Source organism: Ursus americanus, chromosome 33, assembly GCF_024610735.1.
Source record: "Ursus americanus isolate L20-20 chromosome 33, mUrsAme1.1.p, whole genome shotgun sequence".
Taxonomy (NCBI): Eukaryota; Metazoa; Chordata; class Mammalia; order Carnivora; family Ursidae; genus Ursus; species Ursus americanus.
The window spans coordinates 23,222,285-23,236,085 of record NC_142159.1 but is presented as its reverse complement, the minus strand read 5'-3'; the positions used below and the strand labels follow the sequence as shown (position 1 = coordinate 23,236,085).

Genomic DNA, 13,801 nt, shown 5'->3' with positions numbered 1-13,801 from the left:
GCTGTCTGCATTCTGGCCGCTAAGGATCCTGACGGTGCATTGCTTTAGAGCGTGTTTCTTACACCTTTGCAGTGGGCTTCAGCTGGTGATTTCTAAGCCTTACTATTAGTATTATTTTTAAAGTCAAGACCACCCTGTCAGAATTTCCAGGATCAAGGTGAAATTTAATTTGTAGAGATTTGTCTCAAGCCAGAAGATAGACTTGACCACTTAAGAGGGGTTGATGCAGGGGGCGCCTGGGTGGCATAGCGGTTAAGCATCTGCCTTCGGCTCAGGGCGTGATCCCGGCGTTATGGGATCGAGCCCCACATCAGGCTCCTCCGCTATGAGCCTGCTTCTCCCACTCCCCCTGCTTGTGTTCCCTCTCTCTCTGGCTGTCTCTATCTCTGTCGAATAAATAAATAAAATCTTTAAAAAAAAAAAAAAAAGAGGGGTTGATGCAGGGGTAGGTGTTTGAGAAGTGTTGGGCTTTCATAAAAGCTGGGTTAGTGAGCCGGACGGACCTGCACGTGCTGGGGTGGAGCTTCTGACAGGCAGTTGTCTGCTCAGACCTTTGCCCTTCTTTGAAGCGACACCTAGAGCTGCCTGTGAAAGATGGTCAGCATTCTCCAAGGGGTCCTGTTGGTGTTTGGATGGAACAGTTCTTCATTGCATGCAGTCCTGGACATAGAGCCTCCCAGGCCTCTGCCTTCTAAATGCCAGTGAGAGATTCCCTGGTCATTGTGACAGCAGAACCCCCCCCCCCGACATTTTCAGATGCCCCTCTGGGGTGTGTGCGTGGGGGGTGATTCTGCTCTGGGGTTGAGAACCACTGGACCACAACACTGCGCTGGGGAGTAGGCCAGGTTTGTGTTAAGTTGCAGAGGAAATGTCCCAGGGACGGACACGTGTCCTGCTGTGGTTCTCTGCTTGCTTCTTTTGTGCGTTTGTATATGAAGTGATCGCTTTGTTTTAGCTTTTTTTAGTTAAAAAAAGCTTAAGATCATATTTATTGGGTACTGGTGATATTTTAAGTGCCGAAGATCAGCCTTCAGTAAGATGGTAAAGTGCCTTCCTTTAAGGAGCTTAAAATCTAGTGGGGATAGAGAGGTGATAAACTAGTTATCAAATGAAGAATCTCAGATTGTATTATCAAGGAAATCAGTGTGGAGCGTAGTAAGGATGAAGGCTGTTTTGGTTATCAAGAAACCATTTTCTAAAGAACACTGAGATGAGAAATGGGGCGTGGTCCATTCTAGACTGCAGGTCTTCCAAAATGAGCTGGAGAATCATCTAGAATATAATCAGTGTTGGGCAATTCCCAGACTGTGAGAGGTCCTCTGTGAGCTCACTGATCCGGCCTGACAGACCTCAGTAGTCCTGTGAGTTCAAACAGGGTGCGGGGAAATGTTGCTCCTCTTAGCAGCCCTGAGGCTGGGCTTGGAGTCCTGGCGTTGGTGTGCAGAGGAAGGCTCTGGAAGTCAAGACTTCAGGAGTCTGGAGAGTGTCGCTATTCAGATTCCTTGATCGGGGTATGCCACACATGTGGGTTCTTAAATGCTTTGAATGTCCCTGGAAGAATCTGTAAGGAGCCAGCGTCAGTGGTGGGTCCCCCAAGGAAGAGGGGAGTGTTGGAATGAGAGAGAAGCTTTTTAAAAATTTTAGTATATATATTTTTAAAACAGAGAGTTCACTTCTGTGGCTCACAGTTTAAAAAGATACAAAAGGGTATATGGTGAAAGAGACTTCTTAGTACATCCATTTCTCTCCACTTCCACTACAGTGCAGTAGTGTACTGTTTTCCCTCTGGCAAATACTAGCTATTCAAGAGATGAACTAATCTTAAGGGAAGTTCCTTGGTGATAATGATTCACAGTGGTGAGTTGTATTTCAGGAAGAGGAAAACTTTGGGTTAAGTCAGAAGGAGGCTTCATAAATATTAAAGCTGTTTGAGTTTTGTTGAGTCAAATAACTCACATTATTATTTGGGGGGTAGCATTAAGAGTGTCGCTTAATGAAATGTGGTCTAGACAAAACTCGATGATTTTAAGTAGAATGCTTCAAATCCCTTCAGTCCCAGGTACTGGCTGAGTCATTACGGGCACATAATTTAAGCTCCTGTGCCTCAGTTTCTCATCAGCAATAATTTCAGACACTTATTGTAGAGCTAAATGAAGAAAGAGGTAAAGAAATGTTAGCATTTTATATTTGCCAAGTGGAGTGGAGGAAGCCCTCAGGGAGATAATGAACTTGAATCTATAATGCATTCAGTTGAGTAAGAACCATGTTTTATTCTTTGTTGCCTTTCATTCATTCAGCAAATATCTGTGGAAGGCCTAATCGGTGCCTGATACTGTCCTCAGCCCCCGGGCTGCAGTAAGAGGCACACAGTTTCTGCCCCTGCAGAGTCCTAATCTGGTGAGGGACACAGACCTCAGTCAGATAATCACACAAGTCAAGCTGCCGTCCTGCTCAGTCCCTAAAAGAGAGGTGGATGGTGTTAGCATATAGTAGGGAGAGTTCAGCCTGTCTTGGATGTCGAAGACCAAATGCTTCCCCAAGAAAGTGACGTAGCTGAAATCTGAAGGATGTGTTAAACTGTCAGAGGCACGGGCAGGGGTAGCATGTGCGAAGGCCTGGGTGTCTGGTGGGCAGAGCTGGGCAGCGTGGTGTCACACACACCTGAACTGCAGCCAGTGGCTATGTTGAGAGGGTTTTCTGTATTAGAGCCGTTGTTATAGTGGTTTACTGGGGGTGTGTGGGGGGGTGAGATCTGATTATTACCGTTTTGAAATGATGGTCTGTTTGCAGTGTGGAAAATGAATTAGAAGAGAGCCAGCATGGATGTGGGTGAACCAATGTGAAGGCTCTTGGCAGTGGTCCAGGGAGGAGATTTTGGAAGCTTTGACCCAAGTGATGGTAGTAGAAGTGGAGAGAAGTGGATGGACTGATTCCATGGATATTTACGAAGGAATGTTGGCAGAACTTGATAATGTGTTAGCTCTGGTGAGTGGGGGAGAAAGAGCTGTCCAGAACGTTCCTTTGGACTCTGGTTTGTATATTTTGGTGGAGGGTTGTGCCATTCTCGCAGATAGGGGAACACTGGAAGAGGATACGTGTGGCAGAGGGAGGAACTTGTTGAGTCCAGAGGAGGCTGGAAGGCCGCTGGATGGAGAACTCTGAGGTGGGGCCTGGGCTAGAGATCTAAATGCGGGAGGTTATCCCTGCTGCCCCTTACCGCTGCCTGCTGGGAGCCTCAGGAGGGAGGGAGATGGTGGGGGGAAGGGAGGCAGGGAACACGTGCTCAGATTCCCTGAGACTTTCCACTTGGTTTCATGCAGGCTGACCTCACTCTGGGACTTTGGATGAGGGGACAGAGTCCTTCTCCCGGCAGAGTTCTTGTCACTGTGCTGTGTGCCAGCCGTGCGGGGGCAACGGGGTGTGAGGAGATCTTTGGGGACCCTCCGTGGACTGGACTCTTTCCTCTCCCACCTTCTTTGTTCCCCGCACCAGAGGCCTGGCACTTGCCATCTGAACGAGCTGGGAGGAGTATCGAGGCTGGAAGCTGGCTCCTGAGACCCACAGATCAGCTGCACTTGTCTGGATATTATCTGTAGATAATTGGAAATTGGCTTGAACATCAGTAACAGTAAACTAATCATAACTCTCTCAAACTGCTTGTTCTATTCTTTTGGAGATTTGTGAGTTTCCTCCGAGTCTGTCTGTCTCTGTCTCTCCCTTTCTCTGGATTTGGGCAGATCATCAGCCCTGGGTTGAAGGCAAATGTGAGATCCAGACAGAGGAGAGGGTAACAGAGTGGAGCCAGGCGAGGGGGCCACAGGCTCCCTACCTGCCGGTTGGTCTTTCGGCCTGTCACTGGCTTGTTTATACAACAGATTCAAGCTTCCTTACCACTGGGGGTTGGTGTCCTCCGTGACGGGTGATAAATAGGAACCAGTGTCCATAGTTTCTGTGCTTCCTGGCTCCAAGTAGATGCCCGGAGAAAATCCAGAGTGTGGGCACCTGGGGCCCCCTTGTGGCTGGATCTGGTTCTCCACTTCGGCTCTGCTTTTCCGGGGTCAGTCAGTCGGTGGGAAGATGGCAAAAGGGAAGTTTTGCTCTCACATGAAGCCTTTCCTCTGGACTTTGCTATTCCTGTGAATCTTGTGATGGTCCCCAGCCCTTGCTGCTCAGCTGCTGACCTCGGGCCCTCCTAAGCCAAACCTAGCCTTCTCCTTGAGGTGCTGTGGCAGTGAACCCAGAAGCAGTCTCTTCACGTTCACTGGCAAATTCAGACTCCACGGTGGGCTGCTTCTTACAGGCAGCCCACCACGGAACATTCTGCAGTCTGAGAAGCTGGTGAGAAATAGGAGGAATAGGTGTTGGTGTGTGTTGCTTGAGAATGGAGTGATTTTGGTTTTTTGGTGTCCATTGGGTGGCACTGTGATCTTATTTTTGTTTCTGTTTTTCTTTGCAGCCAAGCTCTACTCCAGGAAGTGAAAATGTGGTGCCTCGAGAGCCTCTGGTAAGTACCCAAGATATATAGTATCATTTTCTAATCATGAAAATACTGTGTGAGTGTGGAGAAACCCTAGGACCCTATAGTTTTGCATCATTAGTGTCTCTTCGAAAGGAGGTGCTGTGTGGAGACTAACCTAGTGACCTTTGACTTCTGACTTCTTTTCTGGCAGGCAGGGGTTAGTGGGCTCTCTCCTTAGTAAAGGCTGGTCTTTTCTGGAACAGAAAGCATCTAGCTCAGGGCGTGGTGCAGCACTTTGTTTGTTGCTGATCAGTAGTAATCAGTGGGATGCCTGAACCCTTTGGAGGTGGGCTTGGGACGAGGTTGCTGCTTGATTGTCTGAAATAGCCGTTTTGCCCTTCAGGGTGAGAGCGCTGTCAGGTGGCCTTTGAGGAACAGGTAAGGCAGGGAGTTCTGTTTTTGCCTGGTCGGTAATGTGTGCCGCTCGCTACCAACATTATCTGCTCACGGTATTGACGGGAAACGGCCTCCCGAGCACTGAAGGCAACTTTCTTCACGAAGTGCTTTTGCTTTGGTGGTCTGAGCCCCAGTCCCTGCCAGCACCCCCCACTTTCATCCTAGCTTGCATTGCAGGGCCTGCCACAAATCCTGTTGGTTGGGTAGCAAGACCTGTTCTGCACTAACCAGAGACGTTTTAGGAGGGCCAGCTTTCAGAGCTTTGTCTTTGTTTGGATGGCGATAACGAGCTCAGGGTTGCACCGCCCAGCTTTGGTTTCCCAGGCCTCGTTTTCTTGCCTCTCCTCCAGCAGTAGTGGGAAGAGGTGATGTGAGGTCCTTAGCTGGCATGAACAGGCCTGAATTCTAGCCCGTACTCAGCCTTTCCAAGGCAGAAGGTGAGTTGGATTTGGCTGAGGCTGAACGACCAGGGTGACGCAAGCCCTGTTGGGGCTGTTTCAGGGAAACGCGGTTGTCTTCTGTGACACTCGCTGTTACCAAGTGTTAACCAAGTCCGGCTCCCTTCCCACCACGCCCCACAGTGGCTTCATTTCACTCTTGGTGTTGCCTGGGTTTGTCCTAGAGGTCAGGGTGGTGGGAAAGCCAGAGGCTTCAGAAGGGCTTTGCTTTGCCAGGCCCTTAACTAGGGAGCTGGAGTGTTCCCCTGGGGCCATCAGTGCCCCAGGGCTGGAGTTGTGCTTGGTTTTGGACTAAAGTCCAAATCGAATGCTGTAGTCCTCTGCAGCCCTTTACCTCCTCGGTCTCCTTTTACATTTTATCTACTGACTTAACTTCTGATCCCCGGCAGAGCTGGCTGGTCCTTCTTCTGCAGCATGATTGGCTAAACTCGGGGGGGTTCTTTCTAGCAGCGAGCCCTAAGCAACAGCAGCCTGGGTGATTTCTGGGTGTTTGGAGCCCTGCAGCCCCTTTGCTCCACGAACGTTTCTGGATGCTGCTCTTTTCCTGCTGTCCTCTGCATCTGCTTGTTGTTTGGTTGTATTTTCTTTTCTTTCTTTTCTGGGAGGCCCCGAGCAGGCTTCAAACCCTAGTAGCCTGTGATCGTCCAGAGTTCAGACTCATTCTCTCCAGGCCAACTCTACAATTACCTTATATTTAATTAATATTTTTTCCCCTCTTTACGTACTTGCTACATAATTGCTCAGAGGAAAGAAAACACATAGCAGCAATTTATATATATATAAAAAAAACAATAATTAAAAAAAAACCCCGAAATAAACTCCCATCTCATTTGGGCTGATCCTATGAGTTGGGTAATTAGGGCCCTATTAAAAGGTGGACCCTTTCTCCTTCCCTTCTTTTTTTTTTTATATTAATTTTTTTATATTAAACTCCCACAGTCTCTCAGTTATGGCCTTATTGCTTTTGGCCAACCATTCGCAGCAGCCTGATTAAATGAGGGCACCAGCCGCGTTGTATGGTCTTGTGTGAGCTACTTCTGTCTCTTGAGAGCAGCGGTGGGAGGGTGCCAGGCAGCAGGGCCCCCCAAGCACTGGCGAGGACTCGTGGCGGGTCAGGTTATAGGACTTTGAGCGGGCAGTAGGCTGGATGAGAGTCACAGGGTGCTGGCGAAGGGATGGAGTGGTATCCCCCACCCACAGAAAGCCCACAGCCCTGGGTCCGAGGCCCCCTGCCCTAGGGGAGGTTTCTCAGGCACGTGCATTAGCCGTCTCTTGGATGCTTAGAAGGAACAGACAAAGAATAAAATTAAGCCTCCTTCTTAAGTAATTTATGTATTTTATTGGGGAAGAAAAGGCATTTGTACACATGAAACAATTAGCAGACAGCACAAGACCATATATAATTTTAGCAAACGGTACAAAATCGCATATAATTTGGTGCAGAATTGCCTGGCTGGGAGTATAAGAGCCCTCATTATTCAGAGAAGGAAGAGTTCTGCCCGGGGTATACTTAGGGATGTTTTTTTGTGAAACTTGAAGCCAGGTCTTGAGGAATAGGATTTTCCAGTGTTGGGGGAACACCCTGCTAAGTTGCTTTTGTTTTTGTTTTTAACTGAGAGCATATTTTCCCTACCGTTGTTTCGTGGAAGCTGCCTATTCTTTACACCGAAAGGGCTAAGCATGGGATACTGAAGGCGTATCTTATTCCTGGTCTCCCGAACCAGGTGATCACTTCGGAGTAATTTTTCCCTTTATTAGAGAAGTGAGTTCTGACAAGAGAGGCTCCATAGAGTGGTCAGTACAATGCAGATGGCATGGACGGGTGATATTTGGGGGTTCACATTAGTTTTCTGCTTTATCTCCTAGAGCAGGAGGGCCTGATTTTCGTTTCTGCCCTCTCCGGACCAGAAAAACGGTCTTGTGATTTGGTGGTGAGGAGCATTGTCTTGTAGTCTTGAGATGACACACTGGTGTCTTTAGTCACCCCCTTGTCTGGGTTCCACCCACATAGTGACTACATGTTACCTTCTCTTGCCCCTCAGGCCTCCCTACCATGAAAAAACCACCCCGGCAACCCTAGCCATATTAGTGAGATGGTTGCTCTATAATGTTGTAATGCCCTCAGGGCTGGAGATTGGTGAACAGACCGGTCTTGATAAATTCTGTAAACTCCCAGTTGAAATTCCCTTATTATTGATGATAAAACTCTGCCAAAGTTAAAATGGCCGATTGCTTTTTCTTCTTCCTTACTTTTCGTCTCTGAGCTTTGCCTCCTGGGGCAAGGAGTTTTGACAGATTAGCCTCCAGCTTCCCTGCCCATCCTCCCCACCATGACCTGTTGAAAACCTTCTGTAAATTCTCTCAGACCTGAGTTTTCTGGTCCCCTGTGTGGGCATGTTCTCGGCCCCGGGCGGGGTCCTCGCGCAGGATCAAGCCCCACCTGGCCGATGGGTCTTTAAATGGGCGGACAGTTGTTTGCCTGTCCTGCTGGGATTCAGAAACTAGGGTTAAGTAACCGGCTGAGAGTCCTTTTAGTCATCTGAGTTGAGGTTATTTGAAGTGAGCAATAAATAAGGTTTCGTTTGCACCGTGCTCACTTGTTTCAGCACAGGTTCCTCAATATCCAGCAGTACTGCAGGCCACCTGTTTCATACAAGCTTACGCATTTGGGTGAAACTAGCATTTTGGCTTTTTGCCCTTTGACACCAGGTTCTTCCTAATGGATGAGTCTTCCGCCAGTTCTTTCTTCCTCTGACTTAACAGGTATAGTTTTTTGGTTCTGTTTTGGTTTTTATCCTTTCCCTGCATCCCTCCACCCCAATAGTCCCAAACTACAATGAATTTATTTTTATAAAATATGATGGTCATTTCTACTTTATCACCTTCCCTAGGATTAATCTTTTTTAGTAGGCTGAATTATTAATAATAAGGATGCTCTCCACTCACAGAGCCAGGCCATGTCTCAGCTTTGCCCTCTAAGTACAGAAGTATCCTGTGGCCTCTGGTTTCTCCCTGAGGCTGACGGAATCTTGTCCAGGGCGGGGGTGTCCTACATCATGGATCTGATCTTAATCCTTCTTGGGGAGCTCATCTACCTTATGCCTGGGTCACCGAAGATTTTCTCTTTGGTTTTTAAGTCAGTTAACCAGAGGCCGGTAATCAAAAGGCCATTAATATCTTCATGAATTCAGGGTGTTAGTCCGTGAGCTCTTCTTTAAGAATACCTGTGGCTAGTTGCCTGTCTCCTAAAGACCTTGCGGGTGTATTCCTGACACTCACCCTGTATTTGTATCTTTAGTGGCTGGCGTACTTCGGTCGTACTCGCTGGCAAGCTCACCGGGGACAGGTGCTTCTTGTGTTTTGTCCCCACCAAAAATCTCTGAAGGATGACATTCACATGCTCAACCCGTTTCTCTGTGTATAGCGTGTGCATATGTGTGTATGTGTATGTACATGTCTAGAACATACGATGCATGTATTTCGTAAACTTCAAAGCAATTGGTGGAGAGATAAAATGGATTTTTAAAAAAAGATTTTATTTTTAAGTAATCTCTGTACCTGATGTGGGGCTCAAACTCACAACCCGAGATCAAGCGTCACATGTTCTAGCGACTGAGCCAGCCAGGCTTCCCAAATTCATTTTAATGTCATATTCATGAAGATGTATCCACAAGCACAGGGGTAATGAAACTGGCCCATTTAGAGATTTCAGAAATTGTCATTTTTTTCAGGAAAAATAAATCAATATGGCAAATCTAAAGTAGTAAGCATTATTATTGTAAGAATCTGTCGTGGTTGATTCCTTTGCTGAGTTAGGTTACTCAAGTGAGCCGTAATTTCCACTCAGGGACCTCTGTCTGGATGCGGATGAGTGGGGGTGACATCATAGGGATAATCCTAAATCTCTTCTACTTATTTATTTTTAAAAAGCGAACCATCTGCAGATTTTAGTACTTAAACCACTACTAGCAGCACATGGCAGGGGTGAACCCCTCACAACTGCTGCTGAGAAACTTGGGACTGAAATCAAGAGTAGACAACTGAAGGGTGGGGCTGGTGGGACACCCCTCTGAGGACGCCTTGTCCTGGGAGCAGGCCTGAGGCCTGGTGCCTTTCAGATAGGGAAGGTGGTTGGCTCTCCTCCTTCCCCACTCTTATCAGTGGTGGAAATCCTTCAGTGATGAAAATGCTCTCTTTTGACACCCTCCTTCTGGGGAGGGTGCCAGAGAGCCCCACAGATCATGTGGGGAGGAAGCTGTTGAGAGTCCTCCGAGCTGGATGAACTTGAGAAAAGCCTCATTCCGGCTCTGGGTGGCTTGTCTATAATCTCTAGGCCACTTACTGATTTTGAAATTACTGTCTCTCCCTACTTCGTCCCTCCTGTTCTGGACGAGGTTTATTGAATAGACTAGGTGGGGCCCTTTAAGTTCTTTCCTCTTTCAGATAAATGAAGAGGTGGTTTTCTTCAGTTTTAAGGTATCCTTTTACAAATAATTATTAGACGAATCGAAACTCTTAGGAGTAATAATTAGGGCAATGGAATTTGAAATAGTTACTCAGCTTTGTTTATACTTTGGGTTCCTGGCTTTCACAGTAAGTCTTGCTAGTTGTTATAGTTCCTGCTGTCAGAGGCCCTGACTGTCGGCTGACCAACCCGGCGAGGGTCCTGGGGACTCGGGAGCCAAGCGCCTCTGCCTTGTGCAGAGCCGGGCACAGGTGGGGCGAATTCAGTCTGTAATCTCGTCGCCCGCATCATTCTTCCAGAAGGCCAGGCCACGGTTGCCCCCTGTCTCCTGGAGATGGTCTCAGAGTTCTTCAGGTGCCTTTGGTCACTGCTGAGGAGGGGGGAGAGGAAGCTCTTATCTGGGCGGAGGGACGTTCAGAGGTTCTTCTTTCGCTTAAGATCAATCATCTTATTTGAAAGACTTTTCACCTAGAAGCGTTTTTTTTTTTTTTTTTTAAGTGCCACCTAAAGGATGGGTATTCCCTGCGGCAAACTGTGACTCTCCCACGAGCCCCTGGTTTGAGAACCGCTGAATGTCATGTTGTGCCGAGGACTGCCAGGTGCCCTGCGTTTTCCAGGATGATTTCAGTTGAAATATTTTCGCGCGTTCTCAAACCGTGCAGACCAGTTTGGGTTTGAAAAATACGATCTTGTAGTTAATCCCACTTCTGTGCTGTGAGAAGCCGCAGGAAGATGAAGTGGTGCTTTGCAGGAGGACGTGTTCGCCGCCCTTCCTTCTTCCCTCCCAGCTCTCCTTTCTTTTATGGTTTGTAGTTATAACCAAGATTTATGCTTGTTGCTCCACAAATCTTCTCCCTGCCATTATGAGTTTGTCTGAACAGTCTAGAGATGGGGCCCACACTGAGTGATTCTTGAGGTAAATCTACCCGGGGGCACTCTCTGACGCTCAGAGTCACGGAGGAGCTGACTCATAGCCCCCAGTGGATCGGATAAATTGCCCCTGTCGAGAAAAAGACGTGCTGCCACCTTTGTGACCTCTTGCCTTAGCAGTGTCCCTGGTGGCACAGGGGCCTGCTGGTGCTTACTGAGTCTGTGGGGTGGCGCTCTGGGTCACAGTCACACCCTTCACCCCCGCAGTGTCTGTCAGGAGGCCTTTCTCTGTCTTTCTCTGTTGCTGTCCCTCTCCCTCCCTCTCCCTCCCTCCCTGTCGCTCTCTCTGTCTGTCCCCTGTGGCCCCGGGGCCACAGCAAGAGGGTCTTTGGGCAGGGCAGCTTTCTGCAGCCTGGTGGGGAGGAGCTGCTAACAGGATCAGCCAGGCAAGGTGATGATTTGTATCGGTGGTTTAGCTTTTCCACACTTCACTGCAGTTGGATTTTGATGGAGAAGGGGAAAAAGAAGACAACATATATTAAACAGCTTTTCTCCCCTTTCCTTCTTTCTTGTTGCTTCGTCCTTTTGGCTTGTGTGTACTTTCGAGAGTTATTTCAAACCTCTTGTCACATGAAGCGGCAGCATCAGTAAATACATATTTTTTTAAAGTATCAAGAGCTCACATTAGACACACTCCTCGAAGCGACGGACCCGCTGTTACGGCACCGTGGAAGCCGCTCCAGGAGGCCCGGGGTGCTCTCAGTGGGCGGCTCGCAGCCCATTACGTTCACCCCTATTCTGCAGACCAAGAGGTCATCAGCCGGTGTATTTGTTAGTGAATGCTGTAGACAGGTGAAATACAAAAGTGAACAGAGGGAACTACAAATATAGTGTGTTTTATAAACATAAATGTGAAAAGAAGTTTCTGTGAAAGCTAAGCTGAATGCTCTGGTAAATGTGAATTGCAAGTAGAATGTCTTTTCAGGTGTGAGCAAGATAGACAGTTAAACTAGGGGAAGATCGTAAAAATCTGGAAGTATTCAGTACTTTGATTTGCGTTCCTACTGTTTTTAAGTTCTCACTTTGCTTTAGAAATTGTGAAGGGTGTGTCATGGGTGGGGTTTATGCAAGAAAGACGTCTGGGAACTTCAGTCTGTGGGCCCACACTCAAAGAGAAGGTCTTGGCTCCACATCAAAAGATTAGCAAATGACTGTACGTTTATAGGTTTTAAGTTAATGTAAAATGTTTAAGGTATGTAGAGTAGGCTCCATTTTTAATGATGCCCGGCTTTAACCGATTTTTCGATTAACTGACCAATTACCAGCTCTGATGACCTAGGTCAGGAGGGCTTCTCGGGTGCATTTTGCTGGCCTTGGCGCTGGTCTCTTTATTTTTGTTAGCTTATTTCATCCTAACGTGAAACGGGTGGGAACTACTGTTTGCCTCAGTTTACGACGAGGAAACCAGCCCAGGGCAGTCCAGTTCCTACAGTTTGTGAGGGGCAGGACTGGGATTGAAGCCCCAGGTGCGGACAGCCAAGCCTCTCTCGTCTGGGTCACAGGCAGGGACCGCCAGAGGGGCTCCGGCTCTGGTCGGGGGCTGCCTGGTGAGGCTGCTGCCTTCGTGCGCTCCCCGGTTGGAGTCTTTTGTACGCATCTGAGCTGTTGAAAAGGCACCTATTAATTTATCACAGGTGATGTGGGCCTCCTCGTGCTGGAGGAGGCGTCTGCACCCATGTACCTCACTAATGACAGGTTAAGAGATCGAGGCGAGATAATAGGATCTTTTCATCTGCGTCTCTAGAGCAAGGTGCTGTGTCCCTGCTGGCTTCTAGGGGGCAGCAGCTGCTTGCCGGTTTACCTCCTGCGGGCGGAGGGACGCCGCCACAACTGAGCGCTTGGCTTCGAACTCCAGCTCTTAGTGGTGCTGGGGCTGTGCAGGCCTTCGGGGAGTCGCCGGAATCCACACAAGTAAGGAGACGGCAGGATCCAGGGTATTCCATCCTTGCTCTCTCTGCCCCGCTGGGGGAGATCCTTTATCTGCGTCCCCATCAAGGTCCATAAATCCGTCACTGTCAGAGTTAACAGCGGAGTTCACTTGCTTTGAAGATAAGAGACATAGAGATGTCTTTAAGAGGGTAAAATCTCTTTGTCAGATCTCACTTGTTGCCATTGATAACCCACTCTAATCATGTGTAGCTGTTTTGAAATTTTCGCCTGTGGGCACGTGTCTTTACTCTGTTGGGAACACGACTGTCCTATGCTTGATTACCTGTTCTTCCTCTGGGCGCTTCCCTCCCCTTCTCTCCCGCACCCCAAGCTGGGTTTACAGAGGTGTGTTTTCGGTTCTAAATGACTCACTTCTGGAGCACGGTCGAGCACATTGAAGGGAGACTTTGGATTTGCCCGTTGTTTTAGACGTTGGGGCCCAAGCCTGACGCAGGGCCAGCTTGGGCCTTGTTGCAGTGAGTGACAAGCAGCCTCCCCCCCACAGGCCCTGGCCCTCAGATCTCCCAGCTGTGTGGCTCCCTCGGGTGACAGAAAGGGGAAGGCTTGGTTGCAGGCAGAACCGGATGGTTGCAGTACACACCGAGAAACAAATTGGCCACGACATTTCAGCCCTGGGAGGTTTATTTAGGATTAGCTAAGAATTCTCAGCCCTGACTCCGCTGTGGGAGGAGCTGGTAACTGATGGCCGCTCTCGGGCGCTGCCTGCTTGCAGGCTTTCATCTGAGGACCCCTGAGCCCCGGGGAAGGGTGGGAGTTGCCATGCTCTGAGAGTAGCTTTCCTCAAAGACAAAGGCATGCCTCTTCACCTCACCTCCCCAGCGCTCTCTCTGTTGTCTCTCTCTGAAAAATGGCAGTTAATAGAATCTGCTAATGAACAGAAGAAATAACTAGAAATAGTGGCAAGTCGTTTGACAGTGAAGTGGTTTATAACTTCTGTTTATCAAGTGATTATAATTATTATTATTCTTATTTCTATTGGATTTTTGAAGAATTCAGCCTGGTCTCCAGAGCCCCATTGATGCAGCATTTTATCTCTTTCTTCGTCATGTCTAGAAAATAACTTTATTCCAGTGAAATCCAGAT

The 13,801-nt window shown here is 48.3% G+C and overlaps 1 protein-coding gene across 5 annotated transcripts in view; it reads left to right on the top strand.

The window, feature by feature from the left end:
- The window catches only part of PEX14 (peroxisomal biogenesis factor 14), a 133,579-nt gene that overhangs the window by 10,407 nt on the left and 109,371 nt on the right, over nt 1-13,801 (top strand). For 3 of the 5 annotated variants that reach the window (XM_045776887.2, XM_087858733.1, XM_045776885.2), the window contains exons 2-3: nt 2,791-2,985; nt 4,457-4,504. In XM_045776887.2, coding sequence (XP_045632843.1) covers nt 2,824-2,985; nt 4,457-4,504 — 210 coding nt within the window. In that variant the 5' untranslated portion in view covers nt 2,791-2,823. Of the gene's footprint in view, nt 1-2,790; nt 2,986-3,027; nt 3,164-4,456; nt 4,505-13,801 lie in introns of those variants that run through there. The other 2 variants (XM_087858732.1, XM_045776886.2) reach the window with 2 other exon arrangements.